This window comes from Mustela lutreola, chromosome 10 (genome assembly GCF_030435805.1).
Source record: "Mustela lutreola isolate mMusLut2 chromosome 10, mMusLut2.pri, whole genome shotgun sequence".
Taxonomy (NCBI): Eukaryota; Metazoa; Chordata; class Mammalia; order Carnivora; family Mustelidae; genus Mustela; species Mustela lutreola.
The window spans coordinates 14,220,968-14,237,377 of record NC_081299.1 but is presented as its reverse complement, the minus strand read 5'-3'; the positions used below and the strand labels follow the sequence as shown (position 1 = coordinate 14,237,377).

The 16,410-nt window shown below is 52.4% G+C and overlaps 2 protein-coding genes across 6 annotated transcripts in view; one reads left to right on the top strand and one right to left on the bottom strand.

Moving 5' to 3' along the window:
* Positions 1 to 1,019: 1,019 nt before the first annotated feature.
* Positions 1,020 to 9,923, bottom strand: UBXN10 (UBX domain protein 10). Of its 5 annotated transcripts, XM_059136652.1 has the most exons (3): positions 9,786 to 9,923; positions 5,227 to 5,501; positions 1,020 to 5,118 (listed from the first exon to the last, which is right to left on the bottom strand). In XM_059136652.1, exons 2-3 carry the CDS (start codon positions 5,484 to 5,486, stop codon positions 4,671 to 4,673), a joined length of 708 nt encoding a protein of 235 aa, XP_058992635.1. In that variant the 5' UTR covers positions 5,487 to 5,501; positions 9,786 to 9,923; the 3' UTR covers positions 1,020 to 4,670. The 5 variants fall into 5 exon arrangements, with proteins under 5 accessions (XP_058992635.1, XP_058992631.1, XP_058992634.1 ...); XM_059136648.1 differs by having other exon boundaries at positions 1,020 to 5,501; XM_059136651.1 differs by lacking the exon at positions 9,786 to 9,923 and adding an exon at positions 9,116 to 9,392 and having other exon boundaries at positions 1,020 to 5,501.
* The window catches only part of PLA2G2C (phospholipase A2 group IIC), a 21,283-nt gene continuing 14,196 nt past the window's right edge, over positions 9,324 to 16,410 (top strand). The window contains 2 exon segments of the mRNA XM_059136653.1: positions 9,324 to 9,493; positions 14,463 to 14,635. The gene's annotated coding sequence lies outside the window, so the exon portion shown is untranslated.

Here is a 16,410-nt window from a genome sequence, read left to right as displayed (position 1 = left end):
CCTCTCTCTCTGCCTGCCTCTCTGCCTACTTGTGATCTCTCTCTGTCAAATAAATAAAATCTTAAAAAAAAAAAACAAACAGGTGGGTACGAAAATCTTGAAATTTGGAAGCTTTGTTAATTAGGTTGGAGGACAGTGGTTTTCTTTGCCCTTCCAAGAAATACATCCCAAGTCAGCTGCTGGGTTTGAATAAACAGAATGGAGGCAGGCAGGAAAGGAAGGAAAGGGATATAAACAACGCTTTTTTTTTTTTTTTACGGGAACTAATTTAATAAGAAACCTTGGTCAGGAATCATACCCCAAGAGTTAGATGGTGATTCACTGATGTTCAGTGAAGTAACAGTTCTAGTTGCATCTCTTCTCAATTAAAGCAACCAGTGGCTTTCGGATTCTCTGTACACCTCCAAAAACACTCACGTACTTCTTTCCTATGAATATGTTTGCTGGTCAGTGCTTTCTCCCGGCCCAAGCACATATTCGCGGCTGATGTGTCTGCTCGTTTTTGCAGGAACGGCCCCCCGTGGCGATATGGTCAAGTGATGTCCACTTGGGTGAATCCCCAAAACTATCTTGCCTTTTCTTCCCCCCTTAACCGATAATGTGTCCAGAATCTGACACCTCCCATGTTATCTACGGCTGCTGTTCTGACCCAAGTTAGCTCCGTCTCTCCCCTGGTCACTGGCAACGGCCAGAGCTGGTCTTCCATCTCCCAACCTGACCCCCACAGCCAACTCTCAACACAGCGCCCAGAGTGATTCTCCCTCCCCCAGCACAGCAGACCTTTTGAGCGAGACTTGGTTAACCCTACCCATGAGCAGTTGTCCTATCCGCGGTTCAGCCTCCTGGAATAGGGTTCAAGTGTGTCCAAAAATACCTCCAGAGATTTGATCTTCCGCACAAATCACTAGGGAGCGTTGCCGCTTCCTCCGTGACTTGAAAGTCTAGGAGCACAGAGGGGCATCAGAGAGGGCTACCAGACCCTGCCCTCACCAGGGAAGGAAAATGCCGTATCACCAGTGTAGACGCAAAACAAAACACCCAATTTTATTTGTACAACGTGAGCTACTGTCTTGTGTGTTGGTGAGTCACCCCAAGTCCGCTCTGCTTGCATTTCGCCAACTCCTCCACCTTGGCCTCTGACCTTGGCCGGGTTTGGGCTGGTTCTGGCTCAGGGTGAGGGTGAACGGGGCCCAAACCTTGCACTTGACAGTGGTGTGTTGCCTCGTGCACGACGGAAACTGATGTTCCTGCGCTTGCTTCGCAGACTGATTCCAGATGGAGGCTGAAGTTGAATCATCTAGTTTCCTTTGCAGCTCTGTTTAAAGGGTAGGAAAGTAGATCCTCTTACCATATAAAAGTCTCATCTGAGATACACCTCAGACTACAGGAAACCACGCACCCTTTTATCTCAACTTATTAAAAAACTGTGTAAAGAGAAACTTTTTTTTATTTTTTATTTTTTATTTTTTGGCCCCTTGGGGCAGCGTGGTTTTATTTGACACGAGAAATGCACACAAGATGGTGGTAAAATGCTTAGACAAAAGCGAAACTTGGTTCCCGGTACACCTCCTTTCGTAATGCATGCCTGGGACAGTGATCCGTCACTAGACTTTAAGGTTTTTCATGGTAATGGAAACCTCAAGGCTTGTCTACGTTTCTTCGCTTGTGGAGTATTTCTGCGGGATCTCTGGAGTGACTACCGGCCCACGGTCACGTTCACCTACATCTCTTCATCAGGACCGCCCTGCCTTGACGGCTGTTGGCTGGATCCCCAGGTACTTTGAGGGCAAGGACTGTTGTGTTAAAACCACCTGCCATCTGTTGGTGAAAAGTTTTTGGATTCTAAATGATGAGTCACTTATGTCTCCTGCTGTTCCTTCTGCCGCCAGAACTAATTTACCTCTTGGACTGTGTCAGGGGAGATGCTGGGAAAACTGGTCTTGAAGCTTTGTCCTACGCAAAGTTCACGTCCCTAATGATCACTCTTCCTGGTGCCATCGCTGGAAAGGTGGGGAGGACTCGCCTTTGCAAGTCAGCGGGGAGACAGCAACAGCCTTTCCTCCTCACTCCAGGATCCTTCACGGGTAAATCTACAGCCCCTCACTTGGGTCGGACTCTCAGCTCCCGAGATGGTTTTACGCTTCCTTGTCAATGGTCCCTTGGTGGGACGCCAATGCCGGTCACCCGTGTATGACACAGGGTAGGCCCTCAGTGACCACTGGTTCAATGAATGAGTGAGGTCTGTGACTACAAAGTGGTCACCCAAAGCCACCCATTAGACCGGGGTGCCCACGTGACAGCGCCATCTGCAAAGTCACCTCTCTGATAGAGAGGCGGCTCTTGCCAACTTCCTAAGGAGAATACTCGGAATGATTTTTCAGAGAAATTCAGGAGACTCTTGCTGTAGAGAGCTTGGTGCAATCCTGTAACCTGAAAGCAAGAGCTATGGGAAGGGTGGGGACCCGGGGTGCCTGGGGACGGGGACTTGGACTTAACAGCAGAGCTCAGTGTTTTCCCAAGGAGGTGAGGTCGGTGAGCCCCTCTGTCTGCCAGAGCCCAGGGGCCGGAGTCCTGCTTGAAAACAGAAGGCGTGTTTCTCCGCCGACTTGGCGTCACACAAATCAATTTTTATTGTGTCATCATCCTTTTGTCCAAAAAAAAATAAGTTTATCAAGGTGGCTCAAATCTAGCTCTATTCTCATGTCCTAAGATACCTTAAAATATTTCTATGTTTCATGCCTTCCACTTTTTTTTGCCACCCCCAAATTCCAAGCTGAATTGCAGCAGCAAAGCCCTAAGTGCAGAAGATTCTAGCTCCCTCCAGCATGCTGTTTCGCTGAAGTTTTCTACAGATTTCCTGCCTGGAGAAATTACCGAGTCCCAGGTGGGTGGGATTTTATTCTTACCACAGAGTAGGTGTGATTTTGAGGGAGGCTCTTCCCCCAGCCTCCTAGGATCAGAGGCGGATATGCACCCAGCCTGAGAGTACCAGGCTGGATGCTGATCCCCCACCCTCCGCCCGCCCAAGTCCCCTCCACCATGGTCGCTGGTTGGGAGAGGTGGCCAGCTGCGTGAGCTGCCCAAGGTCCAGCAAGTCCCAGCTTTGCAACCTTTGCAACCGAGCTAGTATTGGGAAATTGGACCACACATTATGAAAGAACCCACTCTTGAGTGATCTGGGTGGTGTGGGATGGGGAAGGACAAGGCGAGCCTTCTTGAGAGGAAACGACGTTGGCGTTAATCTCCATGGCGGAGTATCAAGTTGCTGGATGTAACATTTCCAGCCGCCTTCCTTATCTAGGTACAAGGCGCACTTGCTGCTGAGGCCGCCATGCTGATAGGCTTCTGGAACTCCTGCCTTCTCTGTGTACCCAGGAACAGGGAGGGCGCCTCGGTACTCAGTGCTCCATGATGGCAGAGCTCTTGAGGGACCGGCTCCCCTACTCTGAATGGTGATTTGGCCACAAAGAGGATCCTGATGAGACCTGGAGGTCTTGCTGAACTCCCGACATAAGAGGACTCTGGCGAGCTGTCCACGTCACCACTTTAGAGTTGGAAAGCCAAGACCCCGTGGTCTTCAACATGGCTATGGGCTAAGGCATTCAGACGTACCACATGCCAATCAGACGGACACGTGGGCACAGGGTCTCTCGGCACAGGTGCAGCCGAATGAGGCCCAACAGAGGAACCCTTGTCCTCCCTGGGGTTCCGAAATCACAAAACAGGGACACCGCTGTCCCCGCTCCAGGGAGTCTCTGTGGGAAGGAGGCGAAACACCGAGACTACATCTCCACACCTCAATGGCGCCTTCAGGGCAAACTTGTACAGACTTGTATGTTCGTATGGTTTTAAAAACACAAAGATTCCATGAGCAACAAAAGCGAAGGAAATCAGAGTACACTGGTTTATCTCAGTTTGGGAAGACTGCAGCATGTAGAGAGTAGCTACCGATGTTTGCAAACCTACTTAGTCTCTATTTAAGAGTGGCTACTTGGCTAATCCACAGTTGTGGAAGCTATATGCTTTCTAGCTCCCAGACTATTTCAGAAACATTGATGTGTTGGGGGATTTGTATTAGCGAAAGACCTGTTCTCTCCTCTGAAGCCACATCACACAAACTGTAATCCCTGAGAAACTCTAGTCACCCGAGCCCAGCAAAGAGGCTGCTTCCAAGATAGTGTCAACTGCCTGTTTCTTAAAGATGTTTGCAAGAAATACAAATGCCAGTTCGACATTTCCTGAGCCCTGGTTATTTACCAGACTTGAATCCTCTCTGGGAAGTATTTAATCCTGCATCAAATACAGAAAGGCAAACCATTGGCTTCAAGAGAGGGAGAGTTCATTTGTAAAGGCAAGCGGGTGCTCCAGAAAGGACCCAGACCTCGGGAAAGGGGGAGACCTGGTCACGGTGGTTTCAGGAACAGCCCTGGTAACTTGCCAGTTCACTCCAGTGCTGGAGGGAATTTCAACAACTGGAAGAGAACCTTCTCAATGTGCTTGGCGCATGTGCAAATTTCACTCCTGCAGAGGAGAGGCTGTGAAGGTGGGTCGCAAGGATCACAGCCCCCCCAAGTTCACACGGCACTTGGGACTGAGCTGCCCGGAAGGCCACAGCAGCCAAGCGTGCTCCTTGCTCAGAGACCCAGGACCCCGGCTAGGGGGCTGCGGACTCAGGGCTCCCCCTCCCCTTTTTCCTGCGAGATGCCCAGCACCGACTTGTGGGGGATTCTGCACTCCTGCAGGGATCTGGTGAGGTCAGAGAACCGTCTCCTGGGCACTTCCATGGTTTCAATGCTGCAGGGCTGGTAGCTGGCCTGGTTCTTGTCCTCGGCCACAGCGACAACCATCTGTAAGGCGTCGGTGGGCCGGAAATGGTGAACGAACCTTCGGCCCGATGGCGACCTGACGGCCAGCAGCAGCCTGGGCTCTTGATCTGAGGGCTCCTCCGGGTCCCCCACCCTGGGGGAGGTCTGTCTCCTGGTCCGGATGATGACTTTCCTCTCTGGGGAAGAAGCTGGAACTCTGGACTCTTCTTCATTCTTATTCACTGTGCCGCTCAGCTGCAGGGAGCCGGCCTGTTTCACCACTGTTTCCACAGACCCCTCCTCCAGGCTCTTCCTGTTGATGGAAGGGAGGACTGGGTATTTATTGAGGGAGGAGGAAGCGCCAGCCGGCACCTGCTGCCGCAGCTCGGGGATCTCGCTGGGAGCTCCCTGGTTTGGAGACCTGGGTGCGCAGGCTCCCGGCCTCTGGCCGCTGGGCGGCTCACAGGGGATGGCTGGAGGCAGGGAGGCCGGCGGGCGGTGAGGACCCGGCTCTGTGCCCTGCGGTCTGTGCGGGCTCGGCCGCGTCCGTCCCTTGGCGGACTTGGGCCTGAGGACGTGCATGTTCGCCGAGTCTGGCTGCCAGATGAAGCCGTCAGCGGCTGTGTGGCCTGCGGTGCTGCGTTCAGGGGGGGCTATGTTCACAGGGGCCTCGGTGGCCATTGCTTCTCAAGACCCCTAAGGAAGGAGGAGAGAAGAGAAGCCGTGGATTATACTTCCCCGGGACTCCTGACTCCAAGCCGGTCACCCCCGGGGCCGGAATCAGTGCCAACTGGCCGGGAGTCTGGGGCTCCTCTCTGGATTTCCTGCATGGGGGAGGGGTACCCGGTGCCACGCATTCCTTCTCAACCTCAATCATTCCAACCACTCGGAAAAATCAGTGAACCAAGAGTGAGGGGAGACAGGTGTCGAGCCCACCAGTAAAGAGATATTTTCAATAAGTAATAATTGTCATGAGGAAAATAAACAAAGTCGGCACCAGGGAGTGACTTGGTTTGGGGGGGTTGGATTCTTATTCTTGCGGGGTTGGGCAGGGAGCAGGGAGCACCGTTGCTGATCTCAGCCACTCGGCCTGAACTCACAGGGAGGTATGCAGGTTCTAGGCCAGGGGCCAGCATACCTTTTCTGTAAATGGCCAGATAGCCAATATTTCCAGTTTTGCCGGCCACGGGGTCTGTCACATAACTCCACAACTCTGCCTGTAGGGTGTGGCAGCCACCACAGACAGCAGGTGAATGAACGGGGGTGGTTGAGTGCCCATGAGTCTTCGCTTGTGGACACTGACATTTGAATTTCATGTCATTTTCATGGGGCACAAAAGATTCCTCTTCTTTCCATTTTCCCCCAACCATTAGAAAGTATAAAACCTATTCTTAGCCCACAAGCCCCACAAAACTGGCAGTGGGCCATCGTGTACCAAACCGGGTCTTAGACCATCTCCATAGGGACGCTGGGCACGAGGTCATCCCACAGGTGTAGGACCCAGAACACGTGCTCCGTGCTCACAAAGCCCCCTATCGGCAGAGCCTGGACTTGAACCCAGGTCTTGTGACCGCAGGTCCTGTTCTGGAGGACCAGGCTTCACTTTCTGTCTTCCTAGCTACCTGGAGAACCCTCCGAGGGCCTCCGTATGCGCACCTCCCGCCGGGGGTGCTCATGCGTGCTAGCAAAGTCCCATAGAAGCTCTCAGGAGGTAGTGTGGGCACTTCTCTGTGCAGGCCCCAATGGCCAGATCAAGTCTCCTTCTCCCCCCCAACCATCTTGGTGGCCCCTTCATTAATTCTGTGGCCACCCCCCCCTTCCAGGCCCTGGTGACATCCTTTCCTGTACACTGCGGGACGTTTAGGGCTCCCCCACCTTGGAATCCTGACCACCACCGCATAGGCTGACCAGGTGTCTCCTTGCCCTCTAAAGACCTTCTGGTAATTTCCCAGTGCCTCACAGTGCCCAAGGAGCAGCACGTCTGAGTGCAAAGGAACCAGGACCTGATGTCCTAAGTCTGGGGTTCTACTGCAGGCTCTGCTGGGAGTTAGCTGGGCAACCATGGGACTGTCAATCTACCTTCCTGATACATCCCTTTCCTCATTTATAGAATTAGCCATATGACCTTGAAGACATTATTTAAATACCTCTAAAATCAGTCCCTTTTTCCGCAACAGGAAGTCGGTAATACGAAATCACATAACTGTGGCCATAAACACTGGGCTCGGGGCATGTGTAGTCAAGGCTTAAGAAGAGGTAAGGTTCTTTTGCTTTTGTGTTTGGTTTTCTGTTTGCTTAGTGCTTTCTATTATTTTAGGTCCAAAAACCTTACCTGTTGCTGCAGAGTTTTTCCCCCAGGGGACCCTTGGTGGTTCTGCTCCTAGCCACCTCTGACCAGCAGGGCAAACCCTGGAACCCGTGCCTGCCCCGCCCACTGCACAGAAATGCAGGAAGGTTGATTTCAGAAACTGCCCATGAACTTGGCTCAAAAATGCAAAATCATGTTTTCCTAAGAAATGTCTTCTGATGTCCCACTTTAATTGTATCCTTACGTCAAACCAACTTACACCAAGCTACCTTCGTCACACAGTCCTGAGCAATGTAATTCCAACCCTGTAGCCTTGCATTCTAATGTTATTCTTCTGTGCCTCTTATCCATGTTGCCAAATTTTAGAAAGCATCCTTTTCGTCTTCATTAAAACCATACCCAAACAAGACACAGTCTTCCCCTATATTCCCCAGGCACTAGCCAGTTCGAAAGCTATCCTTCCTTTCTTAACTTAAAGGCCTCTATGTTTGCTCCCTTCTGTCCACAGACTGGGTCTTTCCACACTTCCCATCTTCTACTTCTCGCTAGGTTTTCACACCCAATCTGGCTGCTGGGAGTTCAGGAACCTTCTCCTTGGCATGAAAAAAAAAAAAAAATGCCGGCCTGTCTCCTTGTTAATTTAATCTGTTTTCTGATCAACTGTGAAGAATGTGGTTTTTCCCCTGCTGGCTGAGTTCTAAAGTCTTTTACTTGTAATTAAGCAGCTCTGCACTTTAACTCAGGGTGACATGAGGAGGTCATTATTGTCCAACTGTTCTGCCAAAGATAAGCGCAATTTGGGAACCAGCTCCCCTTCTCGGTCCTCCCTCCCCCCTCCAGCAATGGCTATTAATTTGCCACAGCTTCTACAGAATTATCACAGACTTGGCTTCTAACTCCCACACATGCCTCAGGAAGGTTTAACTGTCAGTAAGTTTGGTAACTTAGAAATCTCTTCCTTAACAACTTTGATGAGGAAAGTCATGTGTTCTCGCAGGCTCTCTGCTGAATTATTTTTAACAGTAAAACTTGACTATGTGCATGCACTTTCTATACCTTTTGGTACTATATAATTATCCATGTTCGGGGGGTGTCATATTCAAGACACCCTGGTCATAAGATAACATGACTGCGAGCTATCTCAGAGAAAAAAAAAACCTCAATTATGACTAATTCCTATAAGCCCACTCATGGTTATTTAGAGACTAACACCTCCTTCAGGTAAAACCGTTCCATCGAACCTGCTTTCATAACCCACTGCCTCCTCCCGAGCGCGGGGACCATCTGTTACACGGAGGGAACACCAACTCTCCCCAGCATCTATCCCATAGAAAGGGGAAGCTGGGGAGGTGGTGGTGGGGAACAGGTGTTTAAGGACCTGGGCCAACCATGCTTTTGTATCTACACCTTGGGTCCCAAACCCTGTCCACTCCCCTAGGTGCCGGAAGGCTTGGGCAGTGCCCATCATTACCAGCCCCCCCCCCCCGCCCCGCTTAGCTCATTTCCCCACCTCGAGGCCTGGCAGACGTTCAACCACAAAGTGATTTGACAAGATCTTGGTGTAGGCACCCATCAAGCCACCAACCAAATAGGCAAGTGGCCTGTTTGCTTAAACAGAATAGCTACACCCCAGAGGCCTGCTAGGAGTCAGGAAACAAACATCAGTTAACGGTTTCCAGGGAACTGCCAAAAGGGCAGGTACCCATTGCTTAAGATGAATTGTCCAATCGACTGGAAAGGAAGAACATTGGACAGGAAAGGTGGAGTCCATATTCCTGCTTTCCAAAGGAGCCCACCTCTTAGCACAGGGTCAGACCACCCCCTTTCACTGGCAACCCAAATCTAAACCCACAGCAAATGCAGTAAAATACACCCACCCACGTACCATCTGCTGGTATATACCGAGCATGCATAATTTGAATTGGTCTTTTAAAAATGTTTATCAGTTAATACTATCCCCTGCCAACAACCCCACCACCCCCCAGCCCCAGTCCACCCCCACCTCTGTAAGGCTTTCAAGATGAAAGCACTCAGAAGAATCAACAGGAGATGGTAGTTGGCCTGAGCAGGAGAAAACTTTGGTACCATTCCCAGTTCTACCCCCAGCTAAATGATTAGAATGCGCTGTCCCACGCAGAGTGCAGAGTGCCACCTTTACAAGGGGGAGTGGAGAAATTGGACCACAAGCCACCAAGTGATCAAAAGTTTGGAAAAGGCAGTGGGGATGGTTGCAAGAGCAGCGTGGGGGAGGGGAGGAGGAGGAGGAGGAGAGCTTAATTATTTCCAAGTGGGGACATCTCTAAAAGGAAAGGAGCTGAGCTGGAACAGCAGAAGCAGACATTTGGAGGAGAGGCAAGAAAGAACGTCTAGAAAGTGAGAGGTGCCTTGGGTGAAAGCGCATGGGTCTGGGGGAGGCTCTGATCTAGTTCCCGTCTCTCCGAGGGCAGGACGTCCTTTAGTCCCCGTGGGTCTGTCTGTGTCCCAGTCCGTACTGCCCAGCCAGGAGCGCATGGCCCGGTTCCCAGCCCCTTCGGCTTCCGCGGAGCCCGGGAACTGTCCCATCCGACAACGGTGAGCTGGGCCGGGCTGGCTGCCTCTTCTCCCCGGGACCCCTTCCTGTCCCCCCCCCCCCCCCGGGGGGCGGCCTGTCCCAGGGCGGCGGGCGCGCTCACCTGGCCGCTGCTCCATCCGCCCTGCAGTCGCCGGGCTCAGTCCGGCTGGTAAACAGCCGGCGTCTCCGGGGCAACGGGCTGGAGGGGGCCACGTGCTTCCGGTCGGTGGGGCACCCCGCCCGCCCCAGGGGCGAGCGGGTGGGGGGCCTCCTGGGTCCTCTCCTGGGCGGGGCTGGGGAGCACCGTATGCTGTGACCTGGGGGCAGGCCCCAACCCGCTCAGTGTCCCCGGTTTGGGGAGTGGCTGCTGGACTGATTCCCGGGGCACCCTCCATGCTCAGCGGCTGATTCTAGGGCTTGTATTGAGTTGGGGCCTCTCTCTGCCTTGTCTGTTCTCAGGGCAATGTCTTTAACACCAGCGCCACACTCCCGGGGGCTTCGGGACCCTTGGGATCAACTACATCTGCCCCGTTTTGCCTTCTCTAACCAGGACCCCTGCACTTCCAGCAACCCCGTCCACCTCCCCCATTCGTCTTTCAAGTCTTTCAAGTGGAAACCGCAACCCATTGCCCTCTAGGCTTTCTCACTGCCCCCGCACCCCCCCCAAACCTGCTTGTTTCCTGCCCTGACCAGCCCACAGTCCTTTACTCAGGCCATTCCCTTTGGAGAATCCCCCGCGCCCTTGTCCTGCTGCCACTCGGTCCCTCACACCTGATGAAATTCCATCAGTCCACTTGCACCCAGGGGCTGAAGACACCTCGACCAGTCGCAGACCTTGGCATAATTTGTGGAAAGGTGTGGTTTCCAACACCTACTGGACCCTTAACCCCAGGCAGAAATCCCCCCACTTCCCAGTTCAGTTCGGTCTCCTCTCCCCTTTGGTGGTTATTTCAAACCTTGTCCTCACTCCTGAAACCTCACCCCTCTCTCCTGCCCCTCCTCCAACGCAGAAGAATTCTTACTTCCCTCTTCAGAGACAAAAGAGAAACCATCCTATGGAAGCCTTGTTAGTGTTCTGTCATCAGACTACACACTTGCCTGCTTTCCTCCATCCCTCCTGCTCAGTGGGAGGGGACATGTCCTCTGCCTCTGTCCAAGACCTACTCCTCCAACGGCCCTGAAGCCAGTCCCCTGCCAAAGGCCACACACATACGCTCCAGACCTTTGTTCCTGCTGTCCCTGATGCCTGGAAGAGTCTTCTCCATCCTCCCCAAGCTTTGCCTCCTCTCTTCCTTTGCCTAATGCCCACGTAGCCTTCAGATCACAACTTGAATGGATGAAGGCTTTCTTTCAAAATGGAATTAACATAGCTTCAAAAGGAGCCCTTACTGGACTACTATTGTGTGCCAGGCATGGTTCTAGACTCTTGGAATGCGCAGACGAATAATTTCGTGATTGTATTATTGGAGGGTAATGTTAGTAGACAAAAACCAAATTATCAGAAGAAAGAATCAGGGTATCCTAGCATTGTGGCCAGATATCTGCTGTCTCGTGTGTGCTGGACACACGGGCATGGGATTGCGCTAGGGCACAACTGTGACCCTCCTCTGAGATGGTTACAGTTTGGTTGAGAAGGCGTGTCACACGCCCTTGAGGAGTTATAGATCAGATTGTTTTCAAAATACAGTTTGAGCCAAGAATGGAAGAGCGGGCAGGGGTTGGACGTGGTTATATGCCTCTGACGCCGACAGGAAGGTCTTCAGGCCCCAGGAGGTGGGGATCATTTCAGCAGTGAGGTTCCCTCCTGTCCCAGGAAAGCTGTGCCTGACCTGTGGAAGCTGCGGGTGAGCCATGCCACCTGCTGGGGTTGCCTCCTCCCTGGCTCTGGACATCTGGGGTGGCACCTGGGGCCCCAAAGAGGTGCATGAGGTGACGATCTTAGGAGCCGTTGGCTTTGCAGCTCTGTGCTGGGTGGCTTCTTGCTTGTAAATGATTCTGTCAGAAATATCTAAAGCAATGCTCTTCAGGCCTTTGACGCCCACCCAAAAAAGATTAAAGTAGATTCTTCATCAGCTATTTTAATAACACCTAAGGATTATGCAATCTTTTGGAAAATCAAATCCGCTTCTCCCCCTACCGTGTGTGTGTGTGTGTGTGTGTGTGTGTGTGTGTGTGTGTGTCCCTACGTGGGCACGCACTGAAATGGGGCTGATGCCTGGGGTCTGTTTAATATTCAGCAGGACGTGTCCTTTGCTCCCCAGTGCTATGTAACGCACAGTGCCAGGGGAAGCTGGGGGGAAGGAAGGAGAGCCCACCCGCCAATGGCTGTGCCTTCCTGCTCTTTAGAGAGAGCCCTGACTTTGCCACCTTTGTCTCCCCTTTCTTTACAGAACGTGTCTTCAAAAGACAAACCCTATAAGGCCTAGTCTCTGACGCGCGTGCAAAATGGACTCTCAGTAAAGGTGGCCAGAGGCACCTGCTCTGCCAGGTTCAAAGTGGGGTCACCCTCCTTCCCAGCCGTGGTTCCCTTACTCCCCAGATTCCTCCGTGGGTTCCAGCCAGCTTATTGCCCAAACGGGCCTTTGGTCTTCTCATCTCCAGGATCGTTACTCATGCCTGCCCCTGCTTCCTTCCTCGAAGTCAATCCAAATTGACTGATCCTTCAAGGCCCCTGTTAAAAAGTCAACTCTTTCATGGAGGCCTTTCCTGACCACCTCCTCCCCAACCCCAAACCACATTGATCCCTTTTGGTCCAGTCGAACGTGTCCAAGATGGCACCCCCCGCCCTCACCAGGTCAGTTCCTCCGATCTTCAGTGCTCTCTTCCAGAAAGGCATCATTGGCCTCCTTTGCAAAACAAAACAAAATAAAAACAAAAACAAACAAACAAAAAACAACGGACCCTCAGGATCCCTCAAGTTCTTGAGTGGCCGAGCTGTTCCAGAACCCCAATCTGACTGATTCCACCCCGTACTCCAGAGCCCACCCACATGGCACCTTTACCTGCACCCGCCTGTTGCCCTGGTTGTGAGGTAGTGGGCATGGGCCCTGGAATCCGGACTTGAGTTTAAATCCTGGCCCCACCGCTTGCTAGCTTGCTAGACACCTTGGGTCGCTGATTAGTGTTCTCTGGACCTTGGTTTCTAACTCTGTAGAACGTAGATGGTTAAGAATGGGAGTGTGTTGGGCGTGAAATCAGATGCTACGTGGAAAGGTCTTAGCATGTGCGGGGAACGTGTGACTGCTTGGGGAGGGTTAGTGTTCATTATCACGTTGGTTTCGCCTTCCGTGTGTCCCTCCGTCAGCAGGACCTGAGCTCCTCGGGGCTAGGAACTTGCCTGTGTCTGAGTCCCCTGCTTTGCCCGCACGGTGCCCACTTCATGATATGCGCTCAGCAAATGAATTAAATTAATGAAGAGACAATGCCGATTCCACAGCCGGCTTTTCCACCAAGGGACCCAGCTGACTGCCGTTTGGCATCCCCCAAGGATAACTGGTTTGAAGTCTAAATGACCTCCCCCAGGGCTGGGCTGAAGGCAAGAGCTTCAGTGTCTCAGCAGCTTGTCCCCAAAGAGCAGGTGGCCTCTTTTTGAACTAGCAGCTTCCAAATTTTGGAGTCTATACCCAGTGTACTATTCTGCCCTCGATCCCATTAGACGTGTTGATTGAGACCGTGGGTAATCTTCAAGCAGAAGTAGAATAGGGTGTGTGCCCTGGTGGAGAGGCCAAGACGCTGGCACAATTACTACGCGTCCTGATGCCTGAGCATCCCAACAGGACCTGCCAGAGGGAAGTTTTTAGATAATGAAATCCACCTCTTAAAGTGCAAGATTCTACTGCTTCCCCATATTATTAGAAAACATCCATTAATGTTGTGCCTCCTTCCCTGTCTTCTTAAGCAGAACATAGCAAACATGGTACTTCACCTTGGCTACTGTTGGCCAAGTGCTTTCGACCTCAGGAACTTGTTCAGTCTTGCTGGCAATCTGAGGGAGGGGCAGGCTCATTGTTTCCACCTTGCGGATGATGAAGGGAAGGTTCAGGAACTTTCAGTGGCTCTGCCAGGAAGTGGGGGGCCCCCTGCCCCTACCCTCTTTTCCAACAGAGAAGCTGGAACGGTTTGCCCGCATCGCGGTCTCTTACACAATGCACCTTTTCTTGATGACTCGAAGTCAACAACACTCCAGGTGCAATGGTGTTACTGCCGCCAGAACTATCCGTCCCCACACTCCGTGGTTCCAGGTTTGCAGGCTTGGTCCGTTACCATTTTCATCACTCCCTTCTCTCCCTTGCCCGCCTACTAAAAGCCACCATTTAACTCCCTTCCCGTTCCACTGCTGGGTCTGAAAAAAAGAAGCTGACCCCTTGCTGGAATTGTGTCTCAAGTAAGAACGTTCACTGTGTTTTGGGTAGGTAGAGCCCTGGGCACCGTGCCCTACAGGGAAGCAGGAGAATGGCTCAGGGTTAGGGATGCCAGTTTTGGTGTCCACACACCTGCAGCGAGTCCTGGCTCCATCAGTGTGCAGGACAAAACCCCTCACTCCTGCCAGTCTCTATTCTCCCATCTAGAAACTGGGGTGGATCATCTGGGCCACAAGGGGAGACTTGGAAGAGAATCAAGGGAGATAATCCACAAACAGTGCTTAGTCCGTGCTGGCCCTGGGGAGGGGATGGTTTTGTTTATGTTTCTGTAACTCAAAGCATCATCAGACTCTGATCACTTCCTTCCTTCATTCATTCCTCAAATACGGATTTACCTCCCCCTCTCCGTGCCTGGCTTTCTCATTCTCACGATGAAGTTGATAGCGGCATTTCTCTGGCTGAGGGCTGTGAGGACGTACGGAGTATCTGTCTGCAAAGTGCTCAGAAGCCTCGCAGGGTGTGGAAGTGTGACACAAAAGTGACTCATCCTCACCATCATCCTCGTGTGTGCCAGGCCCTGCGTGTGCCAGGAGGCACTGGGAACAAAGAGGTGAGCAAAATAGAATGAGCTTTGATGATGGAGCTTGTGGGTTCTTTCCTCCTCATTTTCTCGGTGGGGATAAAGCCAGCCCACATTTCAGCGTTGTCTACATCAGATGAATTGATGGGTCTGAGGGCATTGCTCACCGGCACCTGCTGACCCGCTGGCTGCTGCGCTAGAGGCTGGAGCTGGAGCTGGAGCCCGTGCCGTGCTCCCCACCATGCTCTCGCCCTTCGTCATGTCCCCGGGCCTCCGGCCCTGTGCCCCAAAGCACCCACAAGAGGTCAGTCAAAGGAGAGGACCGTGCCCGTCCCGCCTCAGTCACAGCCGTGGAGGCCAGTAGACGTCCTTGAAAATGTTCTGTCACCCTCAAAAGGCCACATGGGCAAGAGGTCTAGGCAGGGAGCCTGGTGAGGTGGAAAGAGCGCTGAATTGGGAGGTCTGGACCAGAGGTTCAGTTCTGGTCCTGCCACTTTGGTAGCTGTGACTCACTGCTCTCTGAGCCTTGCTTTCCTCAACTGCCAAACGGGAAAGTGATAGGCTTTACCTGTGGGGTTGTAGGAGGAGCCAATAGGAGTGGAATACAAATTTAAGGTAGTTTAAGGCCCCCTCCAACTCCTCCTTTTGAAGGTGAGTTCACTGTTTATCACTCTACATGGGACTAAGTTGGCCTCCCTGGACACAGATTCTGAGACGGAGAAGTGCATTCTCGGGAGGATCCCAGGATGAGATGTCCCAGGAGAGACATCTGTCAGGAAGTGAACAAAGATGGATTGGAGAGAGGGAGAAGCTGACACATAAAGGGAGAAACTGACACACAGGGAGAAGCTGACAGAGAAGGAGAAGCTGACACACAGGAGTAGAAGCTGACAGAGAAGGGGAAGCTGAAAGACAGAAGGAGAAGCTGCGCACATGGTGGGAGGTTGACAGAGAGGGAGAAGCTGGCACACAGAGGGAGAAGCTGACAGAGAAGGAGAAGCTGGCACACAGTGGGGGAGTTGACACTCAAGAGGACCTGACGCATAGAGGAGGACTTGGCGCCCAGAGACACACTGATTTCATTACCAGTAACACACCCGAGTCCCTTTCTTTGTCTCTCCAAAGCGTCATCACCTGCTCATCTAAAAGACGTGCATGCCTTCTTCTTGGACTACACCATCGCACGGTTATTTTTGCAGACTCAGAAGAGGAAAGGGAGCCAGCCTGTAGAGACGGAACCTAATTTAAAAATTTCCCTGCAGCACTTGGAACGGAGGCTGAATGAGACCAGGCCTGGTCCAGGCCGAGCCTTACATCCTCCAGCAGAACCAGGCCAGAGAGGGGCAGAGGTAGCAAGGACACCTGACGCCCTGGCCCGGGGCCCTACAGCAGGGAGCTCATTCTGAAGTTTTCCCGGGAAACTTTGTCACGGAGAGTAACGCTAGCCAAAGCTCAGTGCCTATCAAATTCTCTGGGCTCAGCAGAGCTACTGTTTGTACTCTGAGTCCTGCTGTTATCAGATCCAGCCCGATTCCCGATGGGCCACATCAAGGCCACTTGCACTTAGAGCTCGTACCGGAACAGGGGTGGGAAGGCTTCTGGGGACAACAGGGGTCCCTGAGCCTCCTCTGTTGTCCTATGGCAAGCGAGCCACATATGAGGACACCTAGTGCTGCAAATAGTATTAAGAAGGGTGTGTTTCGCTGTCCTAGCATTTTTCGGTACCGAGCAGATTTACCTGCCTTGTTTCCATTGGTCCCCCAAGTCTGCGAAGCTGGGGGCTCTGTGGGTTCGAGAAGGCTCTT

Excerpts from the sequence above, each read along its gene's own strand:
- UBXN10 (XM_059136648.1), bottom strand. The coding sequence starts at position 5,486 with ATGGCCACCGAGGCCCCTGTGAACATAGCCCCCCCTGAACGCAGCACC.